The following is a 15,957-nucleotide window of genomic DNA, read 5'->3' on the forward strand; positions in this document are numbered from 1 at the left end:
GTCGAAGCAATCCCGATCACCCGGTACTTCGCGAGCTTCTGGATCAAAACTGCAGCCATCAAAGACATATGGGGCGAATTCAAGAATACCGGGCCTCGAACCACGAACATGGTAGAAGGCCGGCACAACGGCCTACTGAGTAGAATAGACAGGCGGCACCCTAGTTTGGCAGAGCAGTTGCAGTGGCTCCAAACCTCGCAGCATGCCACTCCGAATCAGAGGCTTGATCCCCTCGCCATAGGAAGACCACAATGCCCAAGCGTGCTTCGGAGGAATAGACTGTTGCCTTCCGATCCGAGATGAACAGATTAGCAACGTATGTAGCGGGGGGGGGGGGGGGGATCGGGTTGTATATTTTCTCAATAACTCGAGTGTAATCGGGTTGAGCTGAATCTGATTCAACCCAGGTCTCGTGGAATCTGATTGAATCAGGTGTAATTCCTCGATTTCCTCGGCATAATACACGTGACACATCAGTAGACACACACAGAGAATATTTAGTTCATGGATCTAAGACACTGCAGTGTCTTTGTTTGGCGTGGCAGTTTGGGGTGTTGGACAGGTTGCGCCTTTCAACCCGTGTGGGATTCCACGGACGGATTCCCGCAAGTTCTGTGATATAGTTGTGACTAATTTCGATCGGCCTGGTCCAGCGGTCTTCGTGGAAATATCGGGTTAAACTTCATACAAACTCACAGTATGATTCCAAGCGGCACAATGTACTGAAAGTCGAGTGCAATGGGTGGATAGGTAGGTGGAAGGCCTTGAACAGACCCGTCAAGCTGAAGAACACTGACAAGACACATACCGTCCACCCCCATTGCACTCGACTTTCAGTACATTGTTCTGCTTGGGGATACGATGATTCGCTCATTAAGCATTCTTTCTGATCAGATGCGCACGTTAGCGCTTCCTCGCTTGGATTCCCTTTCCCTATTGATCTTTTTGCAGGATCTTCTTTCCCTATGGATGTTCCTTCCGTATCGATCTTCTTTCTCATTTGGATCTCTTTTCCCTTAGGATATTTTCTCTTTGTCACGTGACCCCGTTGGATGTTCTTTCCCGATGGGTGTTTTTCCCGTTCGATCCTTCTTTCACAAGCGGGCCAGCTCACCGTGATGTGAACGGGTCCATTCACCACAATGCAGTTGTTACATACGAGTACTAGAGAGGAGGTGTGCATGGTGGTACAACTCAACTGCGCAAGCGATATCGAAGCTCCTCTCATAGCTTGTTTGTAAAAATCTGTAACAAATAAAAAATACCGTACATATCCCTGCCCTCCTGTCATTAAAGGTATCCTAAGGTAACTGCTGTCAGCACCGCTGTCGCCGTGCAACCTCCCGCGCTGCAAAACATGAAAACACGTTCAAAAGCACTGCGAGCAATTACACCCACTCTGCTAACCGCGCATTCACACGCACAAGCTCCAATGTCATATACTGCATAGAATGTGGCGACTGTTCTACGTATACAACGCCGAACACTTTCGGTAAGTTCTAGAAACCGTGTTCAGATGCACTCGTGACAGACATGACAGACGTGACAGGGAATCTTATCTCATATACAAGTTCAACGCCATTCACCCGTTCGGTATTAACTAATCAGAGGGCACGTAGAAACACTTCTCAAATAAAATATGCCTAGAACTTTTTCGTCCTACTATTCTATCCCTTAATCATCTGTCGTTGGTTTCAGGTAAGGGCATAAATACAATTTTAATTATTTAAATATAAACACAAAATACTTTGTGAAAAAGGTATTTAAATACTCTTTATAAATATACCCTTCATAAAGATAGGTTCGCAATCGTTGCATTCACGCAAGTGCGCGACAAGTTCGCTTGAAATGTGGTTCATTGTCGCGCACTTGTGTGAATGGAACGAATATGAACCTATCTTTTCTCAAACTGAAGTACTGTGTAAAGAAAATTACTTATGGCGTAGATTAATTAGGGAATCTTTGGAGATAGCTACACGTGGCAATTGCGTCAGCAACCCATCTTTTCTGCCCATTCCTCTTCTCCGGAGATTTTTGTGTATTTAAGCCTTGGGTGCCATTAACATTTTGTGCTGTGTCTGAGCAATTGTTGTCTGTTATTTTTTCCCTGTTTCGGGTCTTCACGTCGTCAGTATCAACCAGATCTAGTCTGCGCCCTTTCACTATTATCGGGTCATGAGACCACCTTCTGTGCCAACCCAGAATCGAATCTGTGTCTGTTCGGACCAGGAAAAGTCTAATAGAAATATACTTACCCATCTGTTCTGCGTATCCCTGAAACACTTGAACCAGACTGATATTGTTTATCATGTGCTTGTACGTGGTTCCTCTCTCTATTTGCACGCTGCATCCTGTGGCACCGCCGGCTGAGTGAAAGCATGATTCTACTTTGGTCCGTAGAATATCCAGCTCATCCATGTTGGGAGCGCGCAGGTGGTACTTGAGCTCGCTTTCTTCGGGTATGATGTTGGGATACTTGCCAGCTCGGATAAACACGCCTGTATGAAGAAAGAGTTTCTAACATTAGACCAAGAGCGGCGCAGATGTTGCCCTAGTCCAGACGTGAGCACAACAAAAACTCGTGACAGACTCCTTCGTTTGTTCCAGACCAGTTGTAGCTAGCCTAACGCCTTCAGTCACCAGTCTTAACAATTCAAGCTACACATGAGCTAGTTAACGGTCTGTGAACGGCAACACTCACAACAAGGCGACACCGTCCAATGTTCACCACACGCCATTCCACCAGACACGTGTGTATGCATCACTTCTTAAAGGCTTCATTAGTCACGATGCAAATCAAACGAATGATCTTCTTGCAGAAACAGACTTACCACTCACTCTCCACGTGGGCTTCAGTTGCTGCCTGAGCAGAGAGATGTTCATATAAGCGATGACAGCAGCGTCCAGAGCGTTCACTCCGTCCCAGGGAGACGCACTCGCGTGTGCTGTCCTCCCGACGAATCTCACCGTCAACTGAAATAGTGAGCATGTTGGTCATAAACTACTATGATAGAGGGGTTAGAGAGTTCATCGTGGGCACATTTATCACGGTCTTCTAGAACAGCAAAAGACACTAAGCTGAGCGCTTTAAAGTGCATGACGGAAAGTAACTGTTCTGAGGCTGGAACATACAAGGCACAACCCAACACGAGCCGCAACACGCTTCGGAACATGAACAGTTGAAATATGGCAGACATCCCGCCGCTGTCTTGCTTTTTCAACGACTACCGTGTTTCAGTTGGTTAATGTGCAGTTCCGTCGATAATTCATTGCTACAGATTCCATTCCAAATAATATGGTGTGCTTATAATTACAGAATTGCTCCTTTTGGGTTTTGAACAGAGGATAATATATTATCCTCTGTTCAAAACCCAAAATGCGAGCAATCTGGACTGGTCCCGCAATGGGTCCAGTTGAATCTGGACTGGTTCCAGTTGGATGTTTGATGGCCCCGCTATGGTTCCAGTTGAATGTGGATGGTCCCAGCTGGATTCCCAAGTGGGGTGGCTGGTTCCGCTTTGGTGACATCAGTGGTATCACTCTGGTCTCAGATGGTTTCAGAAGTTCTAGCTGGAGCCTGACAGGTACCGTTTCGTTCCCAGAGTGGCCAATTATTTCTCACTTGAGATTCCAAGCTCGGTGGCTTCCCGGCTTCCCCCTTTGAGATTTCATCTTGTCCACACTTGCCATGGGCTCTCTGGCTTACACTTCGCAAAATAAACTTCGAGAATAAACTCCTCAAAATAAATCACGAAAGAATCCACGGTATAAAGTTAAAGCCGCAAAAGTCAACGTCTGCGATATAAACGCTTCAGATTCAAACTTTCAAAATAAATCGTCTCTGATTGGTCGACAGGCACGACAGCCCCAGAGAAGCGAAGGCTTTTGGCTCCCGCGTCTCAAAATAGTTCCCCCGCAGGGGCTCTTTGCGGTGGGCTGGGAACGAGAGTGCCGAGTCTGGCCGAATCGCTTGCTGCATTTTTCGTCGGCTATCAGGATTCTGTCGACATTGCAGTTAGTGCTAGTGCTTTGTTCTGCTGCTCGCCTGTCACATTCGAGTATGTCCAACTCTGAATTAGTGTCGTAAGCCACCAAATCAGTTCCGGTGTTGGTTCCAGCTATGGTGGACACCTGCCATATTGTGAACATTGTCGCGGACATCACCATTCCCCTACAGGGCTGCCTTTGTTGTGCAATCGGAGAGTTGGAAAATGACGATCGACGAAAAAGCCAGATACTGGTACATTGTGGATGTGTTGTATTTGTCCGTCTGTGTGTGTTACAGACTCAGAACCGTGGAATCCTGAAATCGGAACCTGCCTGTGTACTTTCCTGCGTGTTGTTTTTCTTGGGAGCCTGCGTTCTGATAAATGCAGGAAACTGGTACTAGAGAGACTCTCGAAATGCCTTTTTGCAAATAAGCTGCGTACGAATACGAAGAAACTGTTTGTTTGTTTCCAAGAAATAAACTATTTTCGTTCTGATGAATAACTGAAGTCAGCAAAGGTGCCTTCATTTTTTGTAACAAGCAGACTGTAATATCGATGTGTAATGGCATAAGACTCTAATTTCAGGAACATCCACATTGATTCACGCACCTTCCTAGACAACAATATGCCATGCGATAGCTGCAAGGGGTATATCTATACATAATACTTCAAGCACTTTGTTCTCACTGGTCGTTGAATACTCTGGAATCTAAGAATGTCATTTTCAAGGTGTAAAAACCATGAAATTTTCTCACAGACGTTCAAAAAATATTTGCATATTTTTATTCGCGCGGATCTGCAGTGTAAATTCTGCTTATCTGATGTCGGAACCGTGTCTCGAAACCAAGAGCAATACGTAACTGAAATCAGAAGTGTGAGAAATGAACGGCACCCTCTATTGTATTTGCCTTTCTTTCTCTCCTATGACCTTCACATTCAGAAATCCCCAAGTACGTTTATTAACAGATCACTCTTTATCCTAAGCGCCCACGCCAAAAAGAGGTATAAAATTAACGGTACCAGCTACGTCATTGTATGCAACGGTACCCTTGCACCTATGTTTACAGCTTATAACTATTTATTTATTTATTTATTGGTATTTTTATGGTGCCCATGAACAGCAGTTGCCTAGGTGATGGTGCACCCCAAATACGAACACAGTCAACAACATAATAGAAACTAGTAAAGGTAATAGTGGTACGTCTAAAAATGGGAAAATACTCAAGTACTGAAATACAGGTTCTGAGACAGAGGTAAATGTGCACTCACAACGTATCAAAGTCAACAGAAAATCACACTAGAGTTGCAATTGTAAAGATGAAAGATTTAAAGTTCGCAAAAATGTCCAAATCGCACTCACGAGAGATATTATTAAAATTAGCCATAACAAGTGAAGTGATAAAGGACAGCTACCACAATGCCTATCGACATGAAATGCGTGTGAATATTTAAGCATCTTAGCTGGGGCGTTAAAATGGACGAGGGAGAGAAGTGCTGGGCAATCAAATCTAGAATGGATTACATTATATAGAAAAACAAAATCGTGACACCTACGACGAAGTGACAATGTTCTAAGTTTAAGGTTATTAAGCAAATGGTAATAATCGTAGTACGTGCTGATTCCGACGTACCTATCGTAAAATATTCGAATGAAACGCCGCTGAACATTTTCGATCATTTGCTGTCGTGAGGCATTAACTGGGTTCCATGAAACAGAGGCAAATTCGAAGTGAGGTATTACGAGAGTGTGGTATAGGCGGAGAAAACAAGATGGATTCGAAAATGGCTTCGTAATACGCGCAATGGGGCCGAGCTTTCTCATGGCATCAGATGTTATCTTTTCCACGTGTGAATTAAAAGACAAAGATGAATACAAAAAGACACCGAGGTCGTGAGCAACACTTTCCGCCTTACTGCCGAAGATTGAAGGGTGTACGTGTAATCACACCTTTTAGCTTTTTTTGTAAAATATATCGTAATTGTTTTAGCTGCATTCAGCGTAAGCAAGTTGTCTGCAGATCACTGGTGTACAGCAGTAATGTCATCTTGGAGGAGAGAACAATCATTTATACAGGAGATCTCACGGTAAACTTTCAGATCATCTGCGTATTGAAGAAGGTAAGAGTGCTTAACACAGGCGGATAGGTCATTCACAAAAATGTTAAACGACAAAGGACCGAGATTTGAGCCCTGCGGCACGCCTGACAAAGATCGGTATGGATTAGAATAGTGACCGCCTGTACGCACATAGTTTAGCCTCATACAAAGGTAAGATGCAAACCATGAGCAAACTGTATCAGATATGCCGTAATGTGACATTTTACTCAGGAGCAGCATGTGAGCGATTGAGTCAAATGCCTTCGAAAAGTCAAAATAGACTGAATCAACCTGCGAAGACCGTGACAACATTCGTCCTATGTGGCTGAGGTAGGTGACAAGATTAGTCTCCACTGACCTGCCAGAAGTAAAACCATGTTGGGATTCTACCAGTAATGGTTTAAAAAACGAGGAAAGGTTATTATGTACTATTTTTTCAAAGACCTTCGAAAGACAAGGGAGTAATGCGATGGGTCTGTAATTAGAGGCAGATGTAGTTGAACCAGATTTGTGTACGGGTACAATAACAGAGTTCATCCACAAAGACGGAAATACACCTAACTTCAGGGATTTGTTAAACACAGTAGTCAGAATTGGCGCTAACACTGGCGCACAGCCTTTAACAATAAAATTCGCGATGTTATCGAAGCCACAAGTTTTAGATGACTTTAGTCCGTTTATAGCATGGAGAACTTCATCTTCAGAAATTGTGATGTTTAAAAGCGTGAGTGACGTCACAGACAAGTTTGATGTAGGAGGGATAGATGTGCCGGAGCTAACATTGCCACTATGGCAAGGCATGGGATTACCGAAATAATCAGCAAATATATTGGCAATCTCAGTTAAGTTAGCTATAGAGGTGTCAATGTCATTCACGTCTGTGACAGATGACCAGTTTGTTTCAGAAAAATGTTGGTACAACTGCAGATATTGGCCGCGACTGTAAGCATAGCCTTCTTTGATTTCAACCTTACTTCGCTTCATTAGCAGAGGAGAAACAACTATGAAAGGTGCATGATATTTGTCAATACACACAAGGGGGTTATCAGCACTTTGTAAGGTATCCACATAAAAGTTACTAATTACTAAATCAAGTGTGTTCAAAGCCGAGTTCCTGAGTCTATTAGACTGTACTAGACCAAAGAAGTCCAGGAAGTCGAAAAGAATTGATGCTTTTAATCTTAACTCACCGTAGGTATTACTGTAGTCCTGGACAGACCAATCTATGTTTGGAAGATTAAAATCACCGTACAATAGAAAGTGGGAGTTAAATATTGAGTTGCAGGAAGCAACCATGTCTAAAAATGAGCGGAAATATTGGGGATCACAGCGTGGCTGGAAATAACAATTACCAACAATGAGGTGCTCATTGTTCCGAAGGGGTATGTCAACCCAAACAGACTCATGACCGTTTTCAAGGTCGCATCTGCGGAACGCGGGAAGAGATATGTGAACTGCGATAAGGACTCCGCCACCAAGTTGTAAACCTGAAGCGACGTAATCCCTATCGTGGCGGAAAACACGATATTCATTTTGGAAATAATCAGAGTCAAGGAAATATCTGTGTAACCAGGTTTCCGCGATACATATAATATCATAATGAGATGATAACAAGTTTACAGAGAATTCCCGTTGTTTCGTTCGCAGTCCCCTGGCATTTTGATAATAAATTGAGATATGTCTGGCTCATCCGGAGACCGCATTGTCGGCAGCTACGCTTGGTGGCACACCCGTAGCAGGAATTTTACCACGGAATGCACGAAATAAACTTCCTTCCGGCCAAACTTCTTGGTTGTTAATCAACTGGCAGGGTTCGTCACAATGCAGAATGAGGAGTAAGAATCGTGACGTGTTTGGAGCTTTATACAATGAAATGACTTATTTTGCAGTACCTCACGTACTACGATGGATATTTCATCAGTTGTAGTGTTAGTGTCCAATCTGGAGACGAACAAAGCCCTTTCTTGTGTACGTGCAGTGGCAAGCTTCAAGGTAGATGATTTAGAGGTGCCCATAGATGCTGGTGGCCGCTTTTTGCGGTACTCCACAACAGTGAAACCGTCGTCGTCCGTGTTATGGTCAGAGGTAGATACTGGATCACCTGAACCAGCCGTATGTTTCTTGGAGGGATTGGTGATCATACCTGTACTCCCTGCAGGTGTCGTCACAAGCGTGGCCTGCTTGTCTTTGGCATGTCCAGTGCTAGTGGCCGTACTTAGAAGCGTAGGACCTGTTGATGTGGTACCGGAATTGTTCTTGCGAAGTACTGCAGTAGAGGTATCCTGTTGACGAGGTTGAAATGTCGGTCGAAGCCGAAGGCTGTCTAGACGGTCAATAATTTCGGCCTTCGTCTTAGCAAGTTCGCTGCGTAGAAAGTGATTGTCCTTCTCGAGTGAGCAGACCGTTTTTAACCATTAGGCATTCTCAGCTTTAAGTTCGGTGACCTCACGCACAAAGAAATCAATTTTCCCAACAAGGAGAGCGAATCGTTCTTCAGATATGGTAACAGAATCTTTAACATCAGGCATAGAATCTGTAGATTCATCGAGTTTACCTTCTTCATCCATAGCAGTTGAAGTTCCAAGGTAAGGAGAAGTGTTGGAAGGTGTGGGGGCGTTGCAACAGATTGATCGCTGAAAGGTCGTTTGGTGCAACTACTGCATTTATACAGGCAAGCCCCATCTTTCCAAAGCAGGTCATAATCCGAGGGAGCGATATTGATGCATGGAAACGCCGACCACAAGGCCCAGAACACGCGAGCCTTTGCTGACGGCCGAAGATCGAGACGGAGCACACACCACACACGTCAGTATGCGGCACCATCTTGAAAAATGATGTGTGGCGAAATATTGTGCTGAAATATGAAATGGCTATCAAACTTGCATCCTGCGCAACATTCCATTAAACGTGCTCGTTGCAGTTCTGCAGCGTTGTTTCTCCCTCACGTTCAAGTGAAAATGCAAACAAGAATGCTCTGAGACTTACTGTCACACAACCATATTTTGGGGCCATGTCCTCGCGCTAAACGAGCGTGCTATCGAAACCTGCAGCGGCAGTGTTTGTTGCGGCAGCGGCCGATGTTGCATTTAGCACCGAGCCTCTATCTCCAATAATTAAACGAGTCCTAATTGGTACATCGACTTCGGATGTAGAACGTTATAACTGCGAAGAAAAAAAAAAGATTCCTCCAAAAATAAAAAATCTGTCTATGGACACGCTATATGTACTTGCGCCTATTGTAAATTAACCAGTGGTTGTTGAAAATATACTGTTATTTGTTTTTAATATGAAGTACGGCCCACATTTTCTTTTTGTTTAGCTATGGCAGTGTGAGCTCCGACTAGGCAATTCTTCCTGTTTGTCCTCGATGTGGTCACCTACATGTTACATTACAAGGAAGCTAGCTGGCACTACAATATCCAAACAGGTGACTTAATAAGAACAAAATGAGATAGCAGAGTGAATAACCACCACCTTTATTGGCTTATCTTGCTTGGTTGATGGCGATCGAAGGTGGCATATTTCGCGCCTCACCATTTTTTTATGGTTTCGTTCCAGCCAAAAGCAGAAGCCATACAGTGAGCAACAGGGCGTAATAAAAGTACAGCATGAAAAGAAGAAAATTGCTAACATTTGCCTTGATAAGCATGACTTTGGCACAAATGCTTTAAGCCGTGATAAAGGGCGTTACGACTATATTGGCAGTACAATTTAAAAGGTTGGCTTCTATAGGGCTACATTGCTGCCCCCTATTGAGTGCAGATATCCTGATGCCTGCACAGCTGTGAGCTGTTCTTCGGGTGAAAGAAAGCTTGAAGACTGTGCGCACGTTGTGGCTCACTGCCAAATACATACGGTTGAAGAAGAAATTACTGGACATAAAGCACAGTGAGGCATGCTCCACCCAGGCCACAAGGAGGTACTATTACTTTGAGCCACCTTCTGTTCATGTAGCAGAAACACCTATTTCCACTGAAAGGAAGACTGTGGGCCTTCATTTTTTCTATTGTGGGAGAAGGGCACACGGTATCATAATAAATGGTTTCCAAAAGCTGTTACGTCGCATTCTGACATGATCCGAGCCAATATGGTCAGCTGATGCACTACGATCTACAGAAAACACTTGCACAGAGCAGAATGCAAATGCGGTGATAGTTTTTCCCGTTCAGGAAAACACATGCCAGCAGATTTTGAACATGGTATGGGAGAGGGTCTGTCCTTGAAATGATGAGATTTGTTCAGATGATGAGATTTGTTTGAGAGGCGACTTCAAGTATGCGAAAACAATCATAAATGTTGACAAAGCTGTTATGAAGCAGCGACTGCAACTAATCTGTAGAACTGGGCAGAACAGTAGAATGCAAAATTTGTTCAAACTGTGATATAGCATCATACAGATGGGATATGAATGAGCTGACGAGACATTTTTCTTGCATAAGAACAAATACACCTGTAGGTTCTCGAAATGGAAAAGCAAAGTGATGATTTTCGCAGCAGACAGCCACAAAGCATCATTTTTTGCTTTTTGCTTCCTAGACGACCTCAACTGACGAACAAGCTGCAGCACAGTATGGTGACGACTTGTTTTTTTTTTGTTTTTTTTGCCTTGAAAGAAAAATACACCTGTAGATTTTCAGTGTGTTACAGGAGAGGGCCGGTTCTACAAATAGGGCAAGATTTCTTTTAGATGGCCTATATGTGAATATACTATCATCAAAAATTCATTCTTTTTTTTTTTTGGAAGTGATTGAATGAAAAAAAAATAAAAAAAGTAATTTTTTGCAAGTGGCTGATATTCTAGAACGCTTGGTAAAACAATGATTATAGATCAGTTTGATATTTTTATGTGGAGCTGATCTCCATACAGCAGTTTACAAGAATAACTAATATGGGGCTCCTTCAACAATGCTAATTTGCTGGAAATGTGTCGTCAACTTGACCCCAAATGTGCTCTGTTCTTGAGTTCTCACCACGTCACCAGATTTATTCTTGTTCTATATGCCCTTCGGGATGGTAAACCCACGTTTCCCCTCTAACACCAGACAAGGAAAGCGCAGAAATGATGTATATGTAAATGCCAGAAGGAAGCTCGTAACGGACAACTTTTTGACATTTCGGCAGTTTAATGCGCCCCCATTGTTCAAAAAAACGAAATGATGAGAAAAAACGTTCACATTATATATATGCATTCTCAAAAAAATGCACGCAATTTTTTTCAGTCCTATTTAAGAGAGTCAAGCTACACCTCTGGCTGGTTTTGTCTGGATTGGCCCAGATTGACAGTTAACAAGCAGATGTATGTCGACTTTGAAAAGAAGAAGGAAAAAATATTTTAAAGTGCCTCACTCTGAGTATTCTATGGCCAGCTACATTAATTTACTACATTTTATAGCTTCCTTCTTGACAGGAGTTCTTTATTATGCTAAAATGATTTCATTGCCAAAATCTACGGGAATGACCGTCGTCACATTAAAAAAGTTTCAACTGTATACCAAGTAATAACAAACATGTGATTACCTTTTCTGCAACCCAGATGTGAATTACATTGTTGAATTGCAGGCTTCAGTGAAAAATCGTTACTGCTCGTGACGTAACATGTGATGCCACTGTCTTGCACCCCATGTTATTCAATGAGCAGTTAAAGGGACTATGAAATTATTTTTTTTCTCGCTTTCATCAGAAAGAAAACCTTTTTTCGAGTCTAGAACCAAAATTTTACCTTCATCATGCGAGGAGTATTCTCGGGAGCGAATTTAAACGGAGCGGCGAAGGGAGGACAGCTGGCGCCGCGCCGTGGCGTATGCGTTCATGGCGTATCATCGCGTTCAAGGATCCCGCGTATGCGTTCATCGGGAGTGGAAATCTCCATGACGCCAGCTTCCGCAGGCGCCCACAGCTCCCCATAGAGCCCATAGTTTGAGATAATTCAGGCAACACTGGACATACGACCAATGAAAATGCGTCGTGATGCCTAGCAGCCAGGCAATCAGCAACCTCTCCCTTTGGCTCGCCTTTCGGCCGGCCCTGGCTACCATTTACCTCTACTGGTTTTCATACCTGGCGCCCGTTATTCCAAAATAACTAAGACATTTTTGATAGGCCAAATACATATTTATTGATACAACGTATAGACTCAAATGTTTGACTCATATATTCACCGTGCGTACAGGACGTTTCGTTCGTTGAATAGACTGCAACCAAACCAAGTTCGAACTTGCAAAGCACACACGCAGACTACTTCTGGAGGCGAGCGAAGGCCACGAGTGCGTGCGTTTCACAGATGAGCATCATCTTCTCATACTGGCGATGCACCGAAGGTCACACAGTCACGGGAAATACTTGTGTGGTTACGAACGTGTGTGACGTTCGTCTCTTCTTAGTCACTGTATCTGAAAATGCGACAGCGCTCGAAAATGTTCCTCAGTCGTCAGCTCACCAAGCATTCGAGCTCCGACCCGGCTAGAATGTCCGTAGGCTGATACTTTATCGGAGATCAGTACATGGCCAGATTCACTATAACTCACGAACAAACCCGCGAATACACTTCCTCTTTGGTCGTTGTGGTCAACCGACACTGGCGAGCTGCGAAGGCGCAGCGACCTTGCTTGGAGCTGCCCGCCTGACCGACTACCCAGACTGCCCGCGAAAAGTGAGCTGTCAGATATTTCGAAACTTGTTAACCAATCCCGGAGCGCGCAACTTCCTTCGGCCAATGGGCATCCGTCATGATGCCTGACGATGTAATACCACGTGATTATGACGTGATTTTATTTTTCTACTGCCGCGAATGTGGGGAGCTATGGAGGCCTGGCTTCCGCGCGATGGTCGCAGTCTATCGCAGTCGCATAGTCGCATCCTGTGGTTTTCGTCGACATCCCGAGACGATGTTGGATAGTTGGTTGCCCTAATTTACGTCAATATTCGCCTGGTATCCAATGTCTCATGCTTCCCAGTGACGAGACGGACAGCTTTTGATGCCACGAAGCAATCGGACTGCCGGAGTGGAAAGACGATCTGGTGCCATCGACTGATCGTGTTTGTAGCGGACATTTGCATAATCGAATTTATGAAGGGTACGCTGAATCTCTTCAACGTACTGGATAACAAGCTCAGTGTCGTCTGAATCAAGGTGTAGCACCATCACAATACCTGTCCACACCGGGGAAAGAACATCCACCTAAACGGCGCAAAGGTGTGAGTATTTTTCGTTATTGGGGCTAACAAAGGTCTCTCAGTACGTATGGTTCAAATACTATCATAGATTTCAGGATCGCGTGAATGGATTAATTCTCATCTGCGTGACTCTGAACCTTGCCGCCGCTTACCGCAGAGAGAGAGAGTAAAAAAAAGAAAAAGAAAATAGAAGTTACCGAATCTAGTCCCTAAACTCAGATGGTGCACTGTTGATAAAAGTACACTTCGTTTAGCATGATCTTAGAAACCATACTTCAACAGAATATTTATGTAATATGTTGAACATACGTATCCGTTCTTTTCTCTTCACTCATCTGCTTTCATGTTTACAGGTGACTTCCTCAGCGGACAATGAAGAAATGGCTAGGAAGCAAGCCAGCTGGTGAAGATGATGCATAATGTGCACTTGAGACTTCGTGTTTGTGTCTGTCCTTTCGTGTTCCCTAGTCTCGGGGTTTTACATTATGCATCCTCAGCGGAGCCTGAAACCCCTTAGGTGAGACAGCATGATCATTGTAACACACTATTCAGAGCAGACAAATGCTGTGCGCCCTCTTTCCAGATTCCTCTTTAATGCAGTGTTTTGCCTACCATTCAGGCTCTGTATATTGTTCACAAGTTTTTTTTTACCTTTTTTGTTATTTGATTTACAGTTTGCTTTATCATGTGCACAATATGATATTGAGCGGGACATTTTCTTGTTTACACTTCTTATCTTATAATCATTGCTCAGTTACATTACATCACTTGCATTCACCAGAACTGGAGTTGTATACTGTGTTATTTTCTTCTCTCAATTCAGGGCAGCTGAAGTTTTTCACCAGGGTAACATGCCAGGACAACTCCAGCAAGTGCTCTGCAGGTCACCTCTAAATTAAAGGAACCTACCTTTGATGCACTATGTCCTCATGAGATTTTGTTCCTGCTACAACTCTGCGCTTTGTTTCACATTACCAAAAAATAACGCTACCAACCATTATCATACCAGTGGTGTACTGCTGTGTTCAACCAGTTCAACTTGCTCTGGGCATCCTGCAAGGCCGTGCAGCTACTTCAGCCCTTATTCGCTGGTCGAGACAAGTCGACAAATCGAACAACAAAGGGGGCATCTTCCAAATAACTGCAAAGCCAAGCAACCACCAGACACTTTCCATTGGTGACGCCGATACAACCAATACACGTTGCGGTGAATCGCTAGAGGCCCACGTAACTCGTCAGCAAAACTCTCAGAGCCACGGAGGTACTTGAGTTCCTTGTTGTGAACGGCCGCAGAGCAGTGGACGAATACATTCGATGAAAAAGTACAGCTCACATGTCATACTTGCCAGCTCAACTGTAGCAAACGATTCACACGCAAAAAGCTGTTCATTATAGCGTGTTATCCGAACGCCTCCAACCAAGAAAACGTTGACGGAGGTTGGTCACATAGAAGCCATGGTCACAGATACTCAGCTTCTTCGGGTGTCGCTGTCATCATCGGAGCAAGAACCAAGAAGATCTTGCACTTAGGGGTGCGCAACAAGTTCTGCAGCTATTGCGAATACATCAAGCTAAAGGAAGCTGGCATCCCATCACACAAGTGCTACAAGAACTGGGACAAAGCCTCGACTGCCATGGAAGCAAACATCACACATCTCACATCATTGTTCAAGGTTTCAAGATGGGTGAGCAAGTTCACGGGCTCCAGTACAGAACACTAGTCGGGGATGGAGATTCTTCAGTTTACCATCAAGTGATGACACAGGTACCGTATGGATACGTAGTGCAGAAGAACGAGTGTGAAAATCATGTTGTGAGAAACTATACAAGCAGGCTATACAAGCTCCGTGGAAAAAAATCGGAGAACCAGAAGCTGCTGACTGTTCCGCGTTTGAAACGTATTTCTAACGGTGCTTGAAAAGCAGTATCTCACTATGCGCAACAGCTTTCGAAGTTCCATGGCACGAACACTGACAGTGAAGTATTTCAACGACAGCTGACTAGACAACTTCAGGCAGACATCATAAATGGCCCCTAACATGTGTACGGCTTCCACGAAAAGTGCAAAGATTACTTCTGTGATGGAACGAAAGGCACCGAGATGTACAGCACGTTGCCATATGTCTTTCAGATGAAACTCCTCTCTGCCGCAAATATAATTGCTGACAAGGCAGGCCGCCTCATTACCAATGACACAAGCAACCTTGCTGAAAATGTGATGTCGCTGGTTGCAAAATTCTCTGGTGGAAAGCAAGTGAACAGGAGTCAGAGGGGTTCATACCAACACAGATGCTACGGTGCAGCGCTGAACTTCCAGTATGAGCAGCAACCTTGTAAAGCAAATTTTGTATCCAAGGCCATTCTCTACAGCTGCCACAGAGTACGGGAAGCTGAATGAAGATATTGCCATCAGATTGCATGAAGGTGAGCAAAACTGCACTGTGCGGAAACGTGGCGTATTTGTCGATCTGGAGCATGTTTTTTTTTTTTTTTTTTTTTTTTTGCTACATCCCCGGATGGTAAAGTTGGAAGTGATGGGATCGTGGAAGTCAAGTGTCCTATATCAAAAAAGGACCTATCACCCGAAGAAGCAGCAAAAGCAATAAACCCTGTGAAGTTCCAAAGCCAGGCAGCATTGTATCAAGGACACGACTACTACTACCAGGTACCCTGACAGCTGGACATCACAAAGCGTGAC

General features: G+C 44.1%; 1 protein-coding gene across 2 annotated transcripts in view; it reads right to left on the reverse strand.

Moving 5' to 3' along the window:
• LOC135388435 (xaa-Arg dipeptidase-like) overlaps positions 1 to 15,957 on the reverse strand; it is an 89,493-nt gene that overhangs the window by 6,860 nt on the left and 66,676 nt on the right. For both annotated transcript variants that reach the window (XM_064617998.1, XM_064617999.1), the window contains exons 5-6: positions 2,832 to 2,973; positions 2,256 to 2,498 (exon numbers count right to left, since the gene is read on the reverse strand). In XM_064617998.1, the coding sequence (XP_064474068.1) occupies positions 2,256 to 2,498; positions 2,832 to 2,973 (385 nt within the window). The remainder of the gene's footprint in view (positions 1 to 2,255; positions 2,499 to 2,831; positions 2,974 to 15,957) is intronic.

The sequence above is a fragment of the Ornithodoros turicata genome, chromosome 3 (genome assembly GCF_037126465.1).
Source record: "Ornithodoros turicata isolate Travis chromosome 3, ASM3712646v1, whole genome shotgun sequence".
In the NCBI taxonomy this organism is placed as follows: Eukaryota; Metazoa; Arthropoda; class Arachnida; order Ixodida; family Argasidae; genus Ornithodoros; species Ornithodoros turicata.